The 20,091-nt window shown below is 39.0% G+C and overlaps 1 protein-coding gene across 1 annotated transcript in view; it reads left to right on the top strand.

Moving 5' to 3' along the window:
• LOC126481135 (adipocyte plasma membrane-associated protein Hemomucin-like) overlaps positions 1–14,087 on the top strand; it is a 231,047-nt gene extending 216,960 nt beyond the window's left edge. Inside the window, exons 8-9 of the mRNA XM_050104685.1 lie at positions 6,784–6,996; positions 13,482–14,087. Coding sequence (XP_049960642.1) covers positions 6,784–6,996; positions 13,482–13,487 — 219 coding nt within the window. The 3' untranslated portion in view covers positions 13,488–14,087. The remainder of the gene's footprint in view (positions 1–6,783; positions 6,997–13,481) is intronic.
• Positions 14,088–20,091: the final 6,004 nt, after the last annotated feature.

Genomic DNA, 20,091 nt, shown 5'->3' on the forward strand with positions numbered 1-20,091 from the left:
TAATCAGTGTCTCTGGGAAACACCAATGGATGCCTAATGTGCAGCTGACTTACTGTTGTTTTGGAATCCATCAGACTCCTATACACATGAATTTTAGGTATGATGTACAACTCACATTCCAATTCCGATCAGTGTAGGTGACAGCTTTTACATTGGCTAACTGGCCAATAAATAAATATAGTTGCACAAGTAAGACTACAGACATAATGTGTTCATTAATCTTAACACCCGGCATCTCTACCACACAAAAAATGTCACGTTGAAACCATAATCAAGTCCAAATCTGAAAGTAGTCATCAGTGAAGTACAACAGTTAGAACTGAAAGCTTGTTTATTACTGTCACCAACATACAGTCAGAACAGAACAGAACTTATAGATGGAGAGTGCAGCTATTTATACAAACGTCAAATATTCCAGAGTGGTGGTGTTTATTCATACATCACAAAATTAGGTATTTCAGGAACATACCAGAAATGATAATACTAAATAACTGCTAGTGGTCAGTTTTAACTGGCAGCCCACAACATAACAGCCAGCGATGATGACCACTCCACCACATTATGTACACCACAGTTCGTAGCAACATTTCTGACACTGGATAAGTTATTAGTGTACATACCATAAGCTTCAAAGTTGCTAAAACCATTGGATTATTTACGAACAATCCTTCAGATTGGAAGCTAAATGTAATTTTAGATTGCTAAGTAGTTATACTCATGATGTATTAAACTGTACTTCTGTTTAACTGTATTGTGTGTTTCAACACACAGAGACTGTAGCTGTCCCTCTGGGTAGGTGGTTCTCACCCCTGTTAGTCCCATTATTTATTCTTAGTTGTTGACACCTCTGAATATCTCACTGGTGAGAGTGAATCTATAGCTCTGTGGTGAAGTGTGCACTGTTTTGAAATATACCCACTTCAGGGTGCTTAATTGAAAAAAGTATGGGTAGTACTGTCATCATCTCAGGTTTCAACAACACAGTGCTTTATTGGGTTTGGTTATACAGGAGATGGTATGGCACTGCCTTCATCCTACATCATAAAATTTTATGTGGATTCTTAATCTTGGTGCAACTCAGCATTCTTCAAATTAACAAACATGACCAAAAACGAAAGAAATGGAAAATGACAGACAAAATCCCAGAACTGCCCAGGGATCAAACTTGAGACCTTCGGTTCTGTAGTCTGGAATTTAAGCACTAAGCCATCTATACCTGAAACTTACATTGCTTTCACTGACTGTTAAAAAAATCATTCGATAAAGTACATAGAGACAAATTATTGCAGGTTTCATTAGAAAAGGGTTTGCCACAGAACTTAGTAAGAGTGTTTGACAGAACATATATTAAAATTTTAAATGGGATAATGCAAGCTGAAATAACCCAAGGACTTACACAAGGGTATCCTATACCACCTACTATTTTTAATTAATATGTTGATGATATCACAAATAAACAGTAAAAATTACTACCCAAAATTTTAAAATAAATTATGCTACTCTAGACACACACACCAAGTGATTTCAGGTGGAACAGAAGATGATCTTTAATGTGGGCCATAACTGCTTGTGGGAGTAGCGAATGAGTATATTTCAGGCAATAGAACTAGTTGACACCCATCTTGGTGGTGAATTTGATATTATTTACATTTCAAATGACAGTGTGAGCAGGAAGATACAGAAATTCCAGAATCTGTATGGCACAATCAAAAGGAAGTGTAAAATAAAAGAAATACATCACTTTAATTGTGTAAATGAATGGCAGTTCCAGCATCTTTGTATGGATGTGTCTGTTGACTGGTTACTAAATGACAAATAGAAAAGTACAGAAAGTGCATGGATGAAATTTATGGGAGCAGAATAATTGGTTCCATAAAAATTACAAGAAAGAGTTAAACATTTTTCAAATGAATGAAAAAATAGTGAAATACAGGAATAAAAGGAAATAGCATGTAACAAGAGTGCAAGATACAAGAACACCAAAGTCACTGCTGAATTACAGGAAAACAAGGAAGGGAGAAGATTGGTCAGCCAAAAAGGAGATGAACAAAGCAAAATTTCTGAGGATGAAACAAACCAAAGATGGTTTAATCCTCAGCGCTGCTGCTGCTGCTGCTGCTGCTGCTGCTGATGATGATGATGATTATGATTATGATGATGATGACACTAACCTACTGTGATTGTTTGACACAACAGATAATCCAAAAGTATTAAAATATTCTTATCAAACAGTCTACATCTACACACTGATAAGCAAGAACTTTATGACCACCAAGAGAATGAATATTGCCTAGTGGCATTTTGGACACATAATGCGGTGAGGAAGTTACATAAACAAATTGGAGATGAATGGGAAATAATCTTAGCAATGATATGTTTTGGAAATGGGGAAATCCAATTAAATAAAAAACTTTCACAAAGGTCTCATTGTTACAGCCTGGCACCTGAGAACAAACATCTCAGAAATGGTGAAGCTGACCAGTTGTTTTGTGTGCAACTGCCATGATCATCTATGGAATGCAGTTGAAGGACAGTGAAATCCTGAGTAGGCAACAAGGTGTTGGATGTCTATATCTCATCATAGAACTTGCAGTATTGCCTGTAAAGTAGGGTAGGCAATGATCTGTGTGGCATATCTGATGACATAGTACAATGGTGGTGCAGACACAAGTGTTTTGAGGGCACTGTTCAGTGCACATTGTTGAAAATGGGGCTTCACAACAGTCGACCCCTATGTGTTCCTATGTTAAACCAACAACAACATCAATAACAATTGTGGTAGTGGAGGGATCCTCAAGATTGTACCATGGATTAATGGGAATGTGTCCCTGGTAGGATGAATCATGTTTTTTGTTACACCAGGCCTATGGTTGTGTCCTACTATGTCATCATCCATGTGAAACATGCATTGCACTGTGGCCACAAGTCAGTGGGAACTGTATTACACTATGGGCAACAATTCACCTGGGCTTCCATAACACCTGTGGTGGTAGTCAAAGGCATCATGACAGCATTCTTCCAGAGACCTGCCAAGGACTTGTCGAATATGTGCCGTGCAGAATTTTTGCTACATTGCAATCTGACATGCTATTAAACAGGTGATCATAATGTTGTGACTCATCCGTGTATACCAGTAAACTCATGATTCTTTCAAGAATCAAACTCCCCTGTACAAAACAGCTTCAAATATCTGATTACTTCACAAAGGAGTTAATGTGTTAATTATTTGATGTCAAGCATGTCAGTGAGAAAAAGTTTCAAAAAGGTTTGCAATTCTGCTTGTTGTTTGTTCAAAGTCACAAAGTGCTTTCATTATGAAACACAGGATGAATATAGTCTGCGTATTTTGTGCTCCATTTTAAGAAAATTGAAGTTTTTTTTTATACAACTCAACGTTTATGACACAATATCTCCTGAACTACATGTTGACAATGACATAATTTTGCAGGTATGTTCAGTGAAGTTTTGCTGCATGTTGTTTTAAGCATAAGATGGGTTTTTTCATGCATCTGAATTTCTATGACATCATATTTCCTGATCTGTGTGTCATACCATGATATAATCTTGCAGGTACATTCAGTGGCATATGTGAATACAGTCTACAACTATGTCATGAATAGAGTCAGTACCAAAGAAGCAATAAATTAAAATTTCATGTCTGATGCTGAAGTTTTACTGCATGGACAGCAAAAATGTGCAAGTGATAAACTTTTTCCTTTTGCCATTTTGCGTGGAATGTCAGCAAGTATAAGTTTCAAACATGTTTGAAATGACATTTGGAGTTTGTTGGAAGTCACCAAGTGACCTCAGTCTCAAAAACTGGATGAATAAAGTCTGGGTATTTGCATGTTGTGTTACGCTGCCTCAAGACAAAACACACAGTTTCTAGGCGTATTGTGTTTAAATTTTAACATAAGATTGGTCAATAATTGTGTGAAATGTTGAAAATCAAATTTTTGTTGTCTCTGGAAACTGTAAGGCAGCCAACCTGCACCTGGGATAATCACTTAGTGACAGACATGTCTCTCTCATTGAATGTGTTTGCAGTGTTCTGATTTGGTTGCCAACTCATTCAGTTCAACATGTAGCCTAAACCACATGAACATTGCCCCTTATGTCTATCTATAACATAACAGTTTCAGTTTTTATAAAATTCTGTTCATAGGGTTTTTAATAATAGGTGATGATGAATAGAATAATTTGGGAAAATGACAGTCAAATGTTTGTGCAGCAAATTATGGGACAAAGATGAAAACAAAATTAATGAAAAATTCATTTTCTCATAAATTTATACAGCCTAATCTTCATCATTATTGGATAACAATTGTGATTATTTATGAAGCTATACCAGCTTTTGCCAGCTAACCAAAGTTTTTTGTAGATTATCTTATTCATATTGGTGCATTTATTTCCAGTCTGTTTATGAATTTATTTCTCCCAAAATTCATGAGGGCTTTCTTCCATACTTTGGCCCATCACAATTATTTCAAAATCTTCCATTAATATGCTGTTAAATGTCATTTTCATAATGTGACCATAACAAAACCATCTTTTCCATATTTTGTTTTACATCTAGTTTGAAATATAGACTCCTATTAAGGTTTTTAATTGATGCACCTTTTTTTGTTGAGTCACATACTGATTACCATGACATATGTATCAGTTTTTCTCTCCAGGCTGGACAAGTGTAACAGAAATGACACAAAATTTCTTAGCTACTTTATATTTACAGGGTGATCATAATTCAAGATCTAGTTTCAAAATGCTGTAAAAAAAAAAAAAAAAAGCACTGCTCAGAATTAACAGCATATTATTGATGGGCCAAAAGAACATTTAACACCGAGCGAGGTGGCGCAGTGGTTAGACACTGGACTCGCGTTCGGGAGGACGACGGTTCAATCCCGCGACCAGGCCATCCTGATTTAGGTTTTCCGTGATTTCCCTAAATCACTCCAGGCAAATGCTGGGATGGTTCCTCTGAAAGGGCACGGCTGACTTCCTTCCCCATCCTTCCCTAATCCGATGAGACCAATGACCACGCTGTCTGGTCTCCTTCCCCAAAACAACCAACCAACCAACATTTAACAGAACTTTTACCAATAGATGGTGCTGTAAGTGTCTTAGAACTTGGGTCGGCTATAAATGACAAATGAATCATAATATGATGATTATTGTCTGATTTGCATCTTACACCATCCGTAGTGTTCAATGTGCATCATTTCACAAGTTGGCAGTCAGCAATTGTGGCACTGTTAGTTAGGTAAGCCCATCCTCCAAGGCAAACTCATATCACATTGGATGGGAAAAATTGGGTTTTAATTGTCCTAAGCCAAAAACAACATAAAAAGCAAAATCAGGTCAATTTTTAACTGTCCTGAGGCCAAAACCAGCATAAAAAGCAAAATGATATCAGTTTCTACTTGTCATGTGACTAGCACAGGACATGTTCGATATACTGTCCACTGTCTGAAACAACGTGTTCCACAATAGACTGGAACATCTCAGGAGTCACAATCAGAATGGGTTGCGCAATGTGTGCCTTCAGTTCAGCCACGTTCATAATTGGTGCACTGAACCCAACATCTTTCAGATAACCCTGCAGCCAGAAGACACACAGATTAATATCAGGTGAGCTGGACAGCCAGGCTGTAGGGAAATAATGGCTCATAATTCTAACATTTCGGAAACACCTACGCAGCAGCTGATTCACTGGCTGTGCAATGTGTGGAAGAGCACAATCATGCATAAGAAAGATCCTGTACAAGCTGTCGAAGGGTTGGAAAAACATTGGTGCACAGAAGACTCTCAAAGCATTTACCAGTAATGGTGCAGGACCCGCAGGACTGATCTCCTCAAAAAAAATGTGACACAACGATAAACAATGCCATCAACCTGCACTACACAGTCACCTTTGAAGAGTGAATTGGTACCGATTGATGTGAGTGTGGATTTTCCAATGCCCATATTCTGCAATTTTGCACACTGACATGTCCTTGGAGATGGAAATTGGCTTAATCTGTCCACAGAATGTTCCACAGCCATTCATTGTCCACTTCTATGTGAGCAAGAAATTACGGAGCAAACATTTGTGTGACTGGCAGGTCTGCTGGAAACAACTCCTGAACATGGGTGATTTTGTATGGACAGCATATATCAGGTTTCATAAGATTTTATGCACCATGCTCATAGGCATGTCCAATGTTTGGGTAATTCCCCATGCACTGCATGTTTACACAAAACCACTTGACCCCTCCTGTAGTGCTGTGACCACATCTTCGACAGACTTCAGATCAGTTGTTTTCCTCAATTTACCATATCGCACTTGAAGAGAATCTATCTTTCCAAATTTTATAATAATTTTCTCCAGACCCTTAGCAGTCATTTGACCAATGCCTTTTTTTATATACTTGAGAGTGTAGAACTTCTGCAGGGCTACTGGTGCACAGTCACAATTGTTGTAAAAGAGCTTTACCAGCAGTGCATGATCCTTCTTGGAGACAGTCAGGCTGGGCATCTCAGATGCAAAGTGAGGAACAGCCATGTGCCATGCGTCTGTTGGTGCACATATTCTGACTGTTGCGATCCACACGTTGGTCAAATTTTTGTTAAAATTTTTATTGTTCCTTGGCATTTCCCCCTCCTTCAATAATATGCTGTTCAAATTTGATGGCACTCTGAGCAGTAGTTTTCTTTCCTGAGTGTTTTGAACCTGGAACTTTAAATATGGACATCCTGTATGTTTCAGGTAATAACTAACACAATAATTGAGACTGTATGTTGCAGCTTGGACATACTGAGACTGTATTCCGAGAGACAATGGCTCGGAGCATGGTAGTTTGGTTGGATGATGAAGGTGGAATCTTAACAAGCCTGCAGTGTCCTTCTGGAACTACACGATACATTTCAGAAGCCATTGTTGTGGGTAATAATATTTACCTAGCATCACCATTCAACAATTATATCGGACGCCTTCCCACCGAATCTCTGTTATCACAGGTAAACTTCAATCTTCCATTATTCTTTCTACATAGCTATAAAACTTAACACTGAGACAGCAAAAAACGTTTGTCCCATTGTTATTTCCATCATTTTGCTTTCATGTTAATCAATAAACATGGAAAAGGAGAGGAAAGGAAGGGGGAGTGGGGTGTTGGGTGGGGTGTGGGGTGGGAGAGAGCACAAGACTGAAAAAAAAAACTGTAAGTTGAATAAATTATCAATATTCAGTATTCACATCATACAGTATTCACTTATTAAATAAATATCATTATGAAGCATTTAGTAGTCAGTCAGAAAATAGGCTTCATTCGGTATCAGAATACCCATTTTTCTTGTTCAGTTTTTTAACTTGTGTTTTATTTTTGAGTGTATTTTCTCTGTGGTTCTCATGCCTCCCGTTGTTCACATTCTTCATTCAAAGCTAATATAGATACACATAATAAATAAAATCAGTTTGAAACCTTGTTATATATTATATTTCTATAAATAACTGCAGAACAACGTTTTATTTAAAAAGCAACACCTGATTACAAGTCAAAAACATTGTGCGTAGGTGGTGTCACACAGCTTTAAGGAAGGTTAAGAACTGCAATATGAAATACACAGCTGTAGCAGTATATGTTATCAAAGATGATCGATTTCAGCCTGGGACCAGACCATCAACAGGCCCAAAAAACCTCTAGCTGTCTAGTGCATTTTAACAAGTGGACACAAGTGTCTCTCAGTTATGGAACAGTCTCCAATTGATAACTGTTATTCCAATTGTGTAAATGCATAGCTGAGATGTTTTTTGGACCCAATGATTTTCTGATCCTAGATCAAAGTCAATCACCTTTAATAACATATATTGATACAACTGTCAAACAATGGAAAATCCAGGATGGAATGCAAAAATATGTGAGAAGGAAAGCTGCCACTCACCATATAGTGGAGACGCTGAGTCGCAGATAGGCACAACAAAAAGATTTTCACACTTCAGGCTTCTGCCAGTGACCTTTGTCAACAATAGACACACATGTGCACACACACACTCACACAAATACAACTCACACATGCGACTGAAGTCTCAGTCAACTGAAACCACACTGTGAGCACCAGCACCGGTGCATGATGGGAGTGGTGACTGGGTGAGGGAAAGGAGGAGGCTGGGGCAGGGAGGGGGGCAGGGATAGTATGGTGGGAATGGTGGACAGTGAAGTACTGCAGGTTGGGCGGCAGGCAGGGGAGAGGTGGGGAGGGAGGGGAGGGCAAGCAGCGGAAAAGGGGAGAAATAGGATATAAATAAAAAATAATAAAATAAAATAAATAAAAATAGATAAATAAAAGACTGTGTGTGGTCATGGAATGACAGCTGTGTAGAGTTGGAATGGGAGTGGGGAAGGGGCTGGATGGATGAGGACCGTGACTAACGAAGGTTGAGGACAGGAGGGTTATGGGGCCATATGATGTATTGCAGGGAAAGTTCCCATTTGTGCCATTCAGAAAAGCTGGTGTTGATGGGAAGGATTCATATGGCACAGGCTGTGAAGCAGTCATTGAAATGAAGGATATCATGTTTGGCAATGTGTTCAGCAACAGGGTGGTCCATTTGTTTCTTGGCCACAGTTTGTCGGTGGCCATTCATGCAGACAGACAGCTTGTTGGTTGTCATGGCTACATAGAATCCAACACAGTGGGTGCAGCTTAGCTTGTAGTCCACATGACTGGTTTCCAGGTAGCCCTGCCTTTGATGGGATAGGTGATAATAGTGACTCAACTGCAGTAGGTGGTGGTGGGAGAATGTATGGGACAGGTCTTACATCCAGGTCTATTACAGGTGTATGAGCCATGAGGTAAGCAATTGAGAGCGGGAGGGGAAGGATAGTGGGCAGGACATTTCCCATTTCAGGACACAATGAGAGGGAATCGAAACCCTGACGAAGAATGTAATTCAGTAGCTCCAGTCCTGGGTGATACTGAGTCAGGATGGGATTACACCGCTGTGGCCAGACGGTCAGCCTTGGGGAGATGGTGGGAGACTACAAAGATCAAGTGTGGGAGATTTGTTTTTGGACAAGGTTGTGAGGATAATTACAGTCAGTGAAGGCTTCACCGATTTTCGCGGTATATTTTAAAAGGGACTGCATGTCACTGCAAATGCAACCACGGGTGGCTAGGCTGTATGGAAGGGCCTCCTTGGTATGGAATGGGTGGCAGCTGTTGAAGAGGAGGTATTGCTGGTGGTTAGTAGGTTTGATATGGATGGAGGTACTGATGTAGCCATCTTTGAGGTGGAGGTCAGCATCTAGGAAGGTGGCTTGTTGGGTTGAGTAGGACCAGGTGAAGCAAATGGGAGAGAAGCTGTTGAGGTTCTGGAGGAATGTGGATATGGTGTCCTCAACTTTGATCCAGATAGCAAAGATGTCATCAATGAATCTGAACCAGGTGAGTGGTTTAGGACTCTGGGTGTTGAGAAAGGATTCCTCTAGATGGCCCATGAATAGGTTGGCATAGGATGATGATCTTGGATAAAGTATTGAGACAGAAGGAAACAAAATCTTAAGGATAGTGAGATATTTTTTACTTGAAACAGACTGTACACAATGATTTTCTTACTTGGAAGTTGGAATGATGACAAGGGAGAAGGGTGGAGGGTTGAGTTTGACCTCTGGGGCTCAGATTGTAATCTAAACATCTGCATGTCCAGCCTACATCTCAATCTATAATTACATACTACAAACCACAGTTAAGCGCGTTACACAGCATGCTTCTCACTGTACCTCTTATAAATGATTCTTAACACTCCATTCACATATGGAATGTAGAAAGAATGTTTGCTTATGTGGTGTCACTGCCAGACACCACACTTGCTAGGTGGTAGCCTTTAAATCGGCCGCGGTCCGTTAGTATACGTCGGACCAGCGTGTCGCCACTATCAGTGATTGCAGACCGAGCGCCGCCACACGGCAGGTCTAGAGAGACTTCCTAGCACTCGCCCCAGTTGTACAACCGACTTTGCTAGCGATGGTTCACTGACAAAATACGCTCTCATTTGCCGAGACGATAGTTAGCATAGCCTTCAGCTACGTCATTTGCTACGACCTAGCAAGGCGCCATTACCAGTTACTATTGATATTATGAATAATGTACCGTCTAAAGCGACGTTCACCATTTATGGATTAAAGTTAAGTATTCCACCAGCTATGTCCGTTTTTTCTAAATTCTAATTTCCTTGACCTGTTCCAGACCTCACGCCAGCCTGCGTGAGTTAAAACGCGTGCCTTTCGGCTTCCTCTTGTAACCCGGTGTTGGCTCTCCTGCCAACCCACAACAGCTTAAATGCCTGTGTGTGTACTGTAATTGTCTTCATAGTCCCTGTGGGAGCAATACATAGGGAGCTGTAGCACATTCCTAGTTTCCTCACTTTTTTGTTATTCTGGATTATGATATAGCCTGTCCGACAGATCACTATAAGGCCGTGCATGAATTGAAAGAAAGGTTGGTTTATTGTTGCTCTATTCAGTTATTAGAGTAGTGCTTGAAAAGAGGATTGAAATGTTATTGATATGTACAACAGTGACATGTTAGATAATATAATGGAAAAATGAATCTCTGAGAGCAGACTCAAGGTGCCAACTTAAGTAACTCCATTTCAGTTCCTAAATACAACTTTTGAGCAAAAAACTGAGAACCATTTTTCCAAACATCTCTGATGCTGTAAAACCAGTTTGTTCCTAGCCAGGATCAGTGGCTGAACTGAAAGATCATTTAGCACATTGGAAACAATAAAGAATGTTCTACAATGCACAGTATGCAAAATGTATAACAAGAGGTAAGATTACTTGACATGGAATCCACTTTGGTTCAACAATTAAACTTAATTGGTCTATGCAACATGCTTGAAAAAAAAAAAAAAACATTTTGTAAACTTGACCATCTGTTACAAATGTAGCTCTGTTATATTCAGTTACAACAGTGTATGTTATGTGTTATGATATGTAAGGAAATGCATATCACTAAATAATAATATGGAATGCAGAACAACATCTACATACTGTTCTAATGTAGCAGTTATTTGCAGCGTATGTATTGCTGTATTCAAATAATAATACTATGTAATAAAAAAAGAATTTCATTGGTCAGAATCACAAGCCTTCAAAAAATTAACAAAGATATGTGGTACCACTTTTGTAGTCAAGTCAGAGAGACTGACAAGACCTGTCACAGGCCCATCCTGGCTCTCAGCAGACCTACTAGGAACTTTTACTTTTTAAAAAAGAAGCTAGATCTTAGGCTATTACAGATTATTTTTTTCATCACGTCAGCACTCTCACATAAATATGTTTTCAACAATTCTTTTCACACAGAGAGATAGCAATAACATACAGTGCAGTATGACTTGCCTCCAGCATATGTGCAGTGGTTTTCGTTGTAGCTAAAGAAAACGGCTTTGAATAATATGGATAAGATAATGCATGGGCAACCTCACAAACATTACTACAAATTGGAAATACAATACTGTATTTTACGGACTATAAGACAGTAAGGACTGTAAGACACACCTTAATTTTTAACTAATTTTTTTTTAAATAACATTTTTACCATTTTTTTCTTGGTAGATTGCAAAGCCAGACTACAAAATAATTCTTAGTTTATAAAATTAAATTGACCTTCAAAATCCCTGAAAATCATCATGTGAACTTTCTTCTTCTTCTTCTTCTTCTTCTTCTTCTTCTTCCCCTTTGTTGTCATCATTGTCCTCTTCACATGTAAGATGGTCTTCACTGCCATCAAGAGCATTACTTATGCCGCACTTCTTGGAAGATTTAGCAAAATTGTCTTCTCTCACTCTGGATCATAAGTGTTTTATCACTCAAATACATATTTGATTGTATGTTGTTTTAAAGCTCCCTTCGGTGTGAATTCATGTTGTGTTTCATCCGTCATCCATTTGTTCCATTCCTCTCTCATATACACTTTAAATGGTTTATTTATTGAGACATCAAGAGATTGCAATTGTGAAAGAAGTCCTCCCGGAATAACAGTAAGCTCTGTATTTCCCTGTCTCAGTTTCTCTTCCACATAATTTTTCAAATGAATACTAAACTGATGCAGCACAAGAAGAGAACTCATCTTCAGTAACACACCTTTCCTTCTCTCCCACACTCTGTTAAGCCATAATTTCATACCAACCTTGTCTATCCAACCCTTCTCATGTATATGAACGAAAAAACACCTGGTGGTATTTCAGAAGGTTTTGGCATTGTTTTGCACTTGAAAATGACCACTGGATTAAGTTTAGTACGATCAGCACAACAGCGTAGAGCATTTTCCCATGTCCACTTGTTTTAATAGTTACAGTTTTTAGCACCTTTCATGGCAACAGTTCTTTACTCAGCATATCAAATATCAGAGGAGTTTCGTCCATATTTGGTATTTGGCTTAGTTCCACACTGGTATAATTTTGATGTTGAATAATAAAGTGATGGAAAGATAATATTTTCTCTTTGTACTCTTGTGGCATTTTCTGAGATATTTTGGTTTTGGTTTGCATGCCAAGTCCATGACACTTCATAAACCTATAGCACCATCCACTCCACCCTTAAAGTCTGTTAAGTCCAACTGTAGTGTAAGATAAGCGTGTACTTTAATTGTTTTTGTATTCATTCCAGTGTTATTCTGATGGTGTCCTTGAATCCATTTCAATATGTTATCTTCTAGTTTTGGCCATTTTGCATTCAGTCCTCTATTTACACATTTAGTCCTCCTTATTTTTTTTCAATTCTTCTTTATTAGCCCGCTAATCATGAATGGTTTTCCCTGTTCGTGGAGGCCAAAATGCTGCCCAGCTGCTCTGTTTCCATGTTCTTCTGCATATGCTATTACTTATAATTTATAGCCTGCATCATATGAATACCTTTTTACTGTTTTCCATTAAGAAACTAGCTACTAACAAAAATATTGTACTGTTATCGATAACACAAATCACTTTCAATTCACTAGCATTGTAGACTGCAATGACACATCTTGAGCTAGACAATGTTCTGGGTTTGTGATGGTAAGGCAAGAGGCAGGCAGTGTTAGCAAGCTTGTGAATCCCCACAACTCATGTTCATCGCATCGGTGTACTGCTGCTGCATTAAGTATATGGGACTAAATATGTGGGATAGAATGCATTTAACTTCTCAAGGAACAGTAAGCAGTTGAAATTATAAGCAGGTAAGTACACCTTCCTAGTTAGTTGTATCTGCTGTGAAAATATGATTCTGAAAATAACTTGGGGGGGGGGGGGGGGGGGTTAAAATAAAATAACACTGTTTCTACTGTTCTATGCCCTATCACACAGGTAAGTTTACATATCCATTCAAAAAGCTATGATGTTGATTGTTCTTTGAGAATAAAATGATAAATCTTAGGCACTTTAAGAACTTTCCTTGGCTGTCATCTAAATCAGTGTCATTGTGTAGAAGACTTTTTTTTTTAATTCCATATTTTCATTTCAGCTCTGATGATAAACTATTCTCAAGAATAAAAACTCTGCTCAGTGTATTGACAAGCTAAAATAAATAGAACATTGTTGCATATATGGGGTCATTGCATCTCCTTGGAAAGGAGCAGCAAAAATGATGGTGCAATACTATCATTTGAGATGCTCACTTGCTCAATATACCCCAAGGACATCAAGACATTTAGTCATCTTGCCATAGGTGATAGTGTGCATTGTGTCTGACCATGTACTGAACAGCAATGCAGAAGTGTGGGTTCAAGTGGAACCACAGACTAGAACTAATTTGATTTGGAACACTTCACATACTTACATGATTTTGCCATCTCAGTACATACAGCATAGGCTTGGGCAAATTTATATTACAGTTACTGTTGCAAAATGATCAGTGCCATAAGCTGTTTACAACCAGCTGTGCTGAATATTTTTGTTTGAGAAATCATGTGCTGGTGATAATATTTTAGAATGTAATATAAGTAGCCAGAACTTATATGTGAGTGTTGGGACTCACAGGTAATTTTATGTGACAGCTATGAGTCTGTAACTAAAATAATTGTAATACATTTCTTTGTGTCATCATTTTGTAAAACTTTTTATCAAGACTTCAGAGTGCTTATAAAGTACAAATACTGTTTATGTAATACAGCTTCTTTGTAGTGTAATAGAATTAAAAGTTCTGAATTTTGTCATTTTGATGTCTATCTTTTTTACAATAAACTGCTTTTCATAATGTTGCAGTTTCAGTGAGGTACTAATTGTAAGATAACATGTACTTACCATGCCTGTGAAAATATTTATTGCTGCTGCAACTATAAATCTTCAGTGGAATGCAGAATTCCACCAAGGTACGAATAGTATGCAGAAAACACTTCATTTATGAATCACATGATGGCATAACTATGGTCATATTCATTTAAGAAAAAAAAGATCATGGTGTTGGTATCATAGCATCATGACAATGTAAGTTCAGAACATTTTTAACAGTGCCTGCAGATTTCTTTATGACAACAACTCGATGTTTTTGAAAATATGAACTTTGTTAAGCACACCTTTACTAATAGACTTGACAAAGATTGTGCTGTTAAGCCCCAATCCTCCAAACAAGTATTTTAAATGAATAATAAATAAATTCATGACAAAAGTATGATCACATAAGCTCAATAGTGCAGTGTGTCCACATTAATTGTCCTTGATTTTCAAATGCAATTAAAAACAAAAAACTATGAGACATAGATACCCCCAGTTTACAGCATCATGTAAACTGACAAAAAGTTTTGTACAAAAAATTAGAATACTTGCTCATGGGCTCCTTTCATAACCTGCAAAATGTCTAGATGATACTCTATTTCAGGCTATGCGTGTACAGGCATGTCTAGGGTGCTGGAGGCTACTGCATCCCCTGTTCATTTGCAGAGATTGCCATGGTCACATATAGGTGAGGCATACACAGCATCTATCATATAACCCACAGGAAGAAATCCAAATGGGTTATACATGGAGATCACTTCGGCTGCTTGGTAGGGCTATCATGTCCTATCCATCGCTGTGGAAATGTTCGGTTCAGGAAGTCGTGAACATGTAAACTCCAGTACAGTAGTGCACCATCCTGATGGATAACTATATTTGATGGGAAAGAATCTGAGGGACATAAAATTGCTAAAGTATGTACAGCTAAACAGTTCCTGTTACTGTTTGCTCGACGAAGAAAAATGGAACAACTAAGCTATCTTTCACCACATCAACAAAAGTATTGCATCACCCCGATATATCATGCAGGTGCGCTGCTATTACAACTGTGCCTCTACCAATCGGTAGGTCACCTCTGACGTTGTTTGTAAACATACACACTGTTACAATGAATGCTAGCTATGAGTAGAATGCTGCTCTCTAATGGATAGCAGCATTTCAGTTAAATGTAAAGCACCTGCAGGGGCAAATTATAAGGCTCTGTGGAACATTAGGGTGAATATCCATCATGTCATGAAGGACATTCGTGACCAATGGTTGGGTCTGTATCATCAAGTTACACCCAGAAGGCTCGTCAAGTAGGGAAGTTGTTCGATGTGTGCACCAGCGTCAAAGTGAAGTATTGTGGACAGAGAATCAGTTTCAATTGGCATATGGTGTTGAGGACTTACACTGTGTATGCTGTCCACATTCGATAGACACACAGGATGATTGATATCTATGACTTCTAAGTCAAAGAAACTGAGGACTGAGTGCTCCAGAACTGAATTTGGCATTCAAAGAGGCTCCAGGATGTCATATATTGCTTTAAACTGTTAGGAGATGATTGCATGTTGTGAATCTCCATTCCAAGCAACCACAGTAAACACCAATTTATACACGATAGCACCACGGTACAGATGGGAAAAAAATCGTGCAGAATGGACACCCAAGGATTGGTGTCAGGTGTTGTTCATGCAGGAAATTCACATCTGTTTGTACCCTGATAACTGCAGACAATGTTTTTGGATAAAACCCAGTAATATTAAATGCCTCTGACACAGAGTCCCACATGTGCAACAAGGTGGTGGTGGAGTGATGCTCTAGTGCGGCATTACATGGGGCCACCTTGCACCTTTAGTGGTTGTTGAGGGCAGACTCATGGTACTGAGATGAACAGAGTGGCCTTTCTGTTACCTGGACATAAACTCAATCAATTACATGTGGGATTGGTTGAAACAAACTGTATTCGGACATCGACAATGACTACATGCTCTGTGCGATTTAGGCAGATCGCAATTGAAAAATTGGACAATTTAGACATGGGCTGGCTTGATGATCTCATTGATGGTATGCAACAAGGACATCAAGCTTGCATCTGAGCAAGGGGATGTTCCACCACATTTTGACATTGCTTAGGAGTGCATGAGAAGCACACCATGAGAACAGACAATTTTGTCTTTACACAAATGTTTGTCTTTTTTATTTGGTGATCTGGACAAATTGTAAATGAATATCAGAGCCAATTTTTTGTTTTCTACGTAATGAATTTTTAAATAAAGGAGTGATGCAAAACTTCCATTGGTATGTGTATTTGGTGTTTTGCCCTATCTGGTCCAACAACTCAATGGCAGATTTGTGGTGAAGCTGCAAGTCATTTGCGTAATTTGAAATTTGTAAGCAAGCAAATTAGTTTATGCAACACCTTGGGAACTGTTGAGCAAGAGAAGTTCAGGTCTTGTTGTGTTGACTGGTGAACTGACTTCGGTGGGCTCCTTCAGAAGATTGTAATCTCCTCTACAATTTCATCAGATGAGCATTTCCTGGCAGAACCTATTTGTTTACACTCCCAGTGGCTGACATCTGGTGGTTCCCCTTGAATTTCATGTCAGAAATTTCTTTGGACAGCAATGGGTGATTTTGTTCCCACATACCACACCATGGTGATTGTAAAATCCGAGTTCATGTGGACACTGCATCTTATTCAAGTGTAGCTTTCATTTATTGAAAGTTCTGATAAGTCTACACACTGGCATGAAGGAATAGTATTTACATTTTCAGTTACATGGTATTTTCCAGGACTTGAGTAAGTAGTGGGACTGTCAAATGAGCTTTCCTTTGAGCTTTTGTTGTTGTTTTGGCTCCACATTCTACGTCTTCCACTTCCTCATTCCTCTTTTCCTTGTTTCTCTGTCCCCATTTATTACTTTTCATGCGTTCCTTATTTTCATGCTTTTGACAGAATTCTATATTGTGTCTCATACACTGATTGTTTTCTAAATGTCGTTTTACATGGGCTCCTCCTTTTCATAAAAACTTCTTTATAACTACTACTATTCACTGTGTCAATATCTCATTTCTTTCAAATAAATGAAAAATATTCCTACGTATGAATTTTTTGTTTATTGCTTTACACTGTTACTGTTACCAGTGTTCCGACAGAGATCTGTAAGGGACCACTCGTTACATGGGTTGACGTGATGCTTAATCCATGGCAGATGTCAATATAAGGATTGAAATCAAAGTTAAAAAGAATAAAAGTGAGGACAATCTGTTTTTATTAAAACACCATTAAATTCTTGATGTTCTAAGCTTACTGTTTTGTATGTAGTCAAAGCCCCAGTGAAGGATGTGGATGACTTTTCAAGGCCAGGGTGATACTGGGTTATCTGAGGAGTTCTGGTCGGTGGCTATTATTCTGTGAAGTATTTAAGAAATTTTCAAATAAGGTAAATCCAGAATGGAATCAACCACAGAGACAGAAGTATTATCTGGTGTTTCGCAAGCAAAAGTACAGGAGTGTTGTTGTAAATAATATACATTAATTACTTATGTTATTTATTTACATAACCTGATGGAATTACGTCTTGCATCTAACTGGGAATTCTACATATTTTATATCTAATATAGAATACTACAATTAGAAATTGCTGCAGTGTACACAAAAACACACTGTTTACATTCTTTATTACAAGCATACCAGTAAATACAAAATTCATATATAGGTTTAAATCAATCACTAGCAACAATGGATGTGATAGGAAGGGTTTGAAGAGGGAAAGATACACAAACATGACCCACAATTAATGAAGATAGAGGAAAAAGTGGTGTCTCGGATAGAAAAAAATTAACTTGAAAAACTCAAACAATAGAAAATCCAGGATGAACTGAAACAATATTACGATTCAGTGTGGGCATGACAACCAACAAGTGGCCAAGAAACAACTGGACCACTCTGCTGTCAAGTGTGCCACCCAATATGACATTCTTCATTTCAATGACTGCTTCACAGTCTGTGCCATATGGATCATTCCCACCAACACCTGCTTTTCTGAACTGCGTAGGTGGGAAATCTTCCTGCAATATATCCTACAGTCCCAAACCCTCCTGCCCTCAACCTTTGTTAGTCAATGTCCTCACCCATCTAGCCCCTCCCCTGCTCCCATCCCTGCACTACACAGCCCTCAGTCCACCAATGCACCCAATCTTTTTACTTCTTTCCTTTTCCACTAACCTCCACCTCTCCCCTGTCCACCATCTAACCTCCACGACTGCACCTAGCTGCCCTACCCTCTCTCCACCTTGTCCCTGCATACTCCCCAGCAGCACTTCACCGTCCCCCACCCCCTACCCAGCTATCCCTCCCCCTCTCTGCCCCAGCCTTCTAATTACCCCACCCATCTGTCTCTCCCATCATGCACTGTGTGTGTGTGTGTGTGTGTGTGTGTGTGTGTGTGTGGTGTTGTTGGCAGAAAGCTTATTTTGTAACGGTCTTTCTGGTGCGTTTATCTGAGACTCAGCATCTCCGCTATATGGTAAGTAGCAACTATCTTTCATAATACTGTAACTAGGAAAACTGCTGACAGTGGGATTATTAGCCATTATCTTAATTGTTTGGAGAAATGTTATGAGGGTCACAGAAGCAAGTGCTTCAGATTCTTAAAAGCAAAAGGGTATTTAATAGCAGAGTGCAGGGTAGCTTGTATCAGAGATAGATGGCAGCAACAGAGACGTTTGTGAATGTTTTTGCTCCACGATTGAACACATCTAGGATACCAGATAAGTGTGATCTCATGTTTTGATCATGTTGAGATGAAAGGTTTTTACTCTCTAATGCGAGGTACTGACTTGCTTGTGCACTGTGGAGACAATGAAGTAGATGTAGCATATGGTAGTCGTGTAACTTGTCTGGGCGCAATCAACCTAACTGGGTGTACTAAGCACTGACATAGTCATAAAGAGGAATGTTTGAGATGCGATGCACAAGCATTCATGGTTAGTTCTAACCATCTGATGTTTTCACTACTTGTGTCATGTTGGATTACATTGCAATAGAGGTGGTTTGGAAAAATGATTGATTGCTCAAGTTTCGTGTTTGTTAATCCATACCTTTTCTCTAATGATCACAATAATTATCTAACATGACAATTAATACTTATTTATTTCAAGAACAAAATATCTTACAAATTTATTGTTGCTAATGCTAACAAGTTTCCTATAAACTATAGCTTTTCATTTACACTACTGGCCATTAAAATTGCTACACCAAGAAGACATGCAGATGATAAACAGGTATTCACTGGACAAATATATTATACAAGAACTGACGTGATTACATTTTCACGCAATTTGGGTGCATAGATCCTGAGAAATCAGTACCCAGAACAACCACCTCTGGCTGTAATAACGGCCTTGATACACCTGGGCATTGAGTCAAACAGAGCTTGGATGGTGCGTAAAGGTACAACTGCCCATGCAGCTTCAACACGATACCACAGTTCATCAAGAGTAGTGACTGGCGTATTGTGACGAGCCAGTTGCTCGGCCACCATTGACTAGGCGTTTTCAGTTGGTGAGAGATCTGGAGAATGTGCTGGCCAGGGCAGCAGTCAAACATTTTCTGTATCCAGAAAGGCCCGTACACAACCTGCAGCATGCGGTCATGCATTATCCTGCTGAAATGTAGGGTTTCGCAGGGATCAAATGAAGGGTAGAGCCATGGGTCGTAACACATCTGAAATGAACGGCCCCTGTTCAAAGTGCCATCAATGCGAACAAGAGGTGACCAAGACGTGTAACCAATGGCACCCCATACCATCACGCCAGGTGATATGCTAGCATGGCGATGATGAATACACGTTTCCAATGTGCGTTCACCGCGA

Source organism: Schistocerca serialis, chromosome 5, assembly GCF_023864345.2.
Source record: "Schistocerca serialis cubense isolate TAMUIC-IGC-003099 chromosome 5, iqSchSeri2.2, whole genome shotgun sequence".
NCBI lineage: Eukaryota > Metazoa > Arthropoda > Insecta > Orthoptera > Acrididae > Schistocerca > Schistocerca serialis.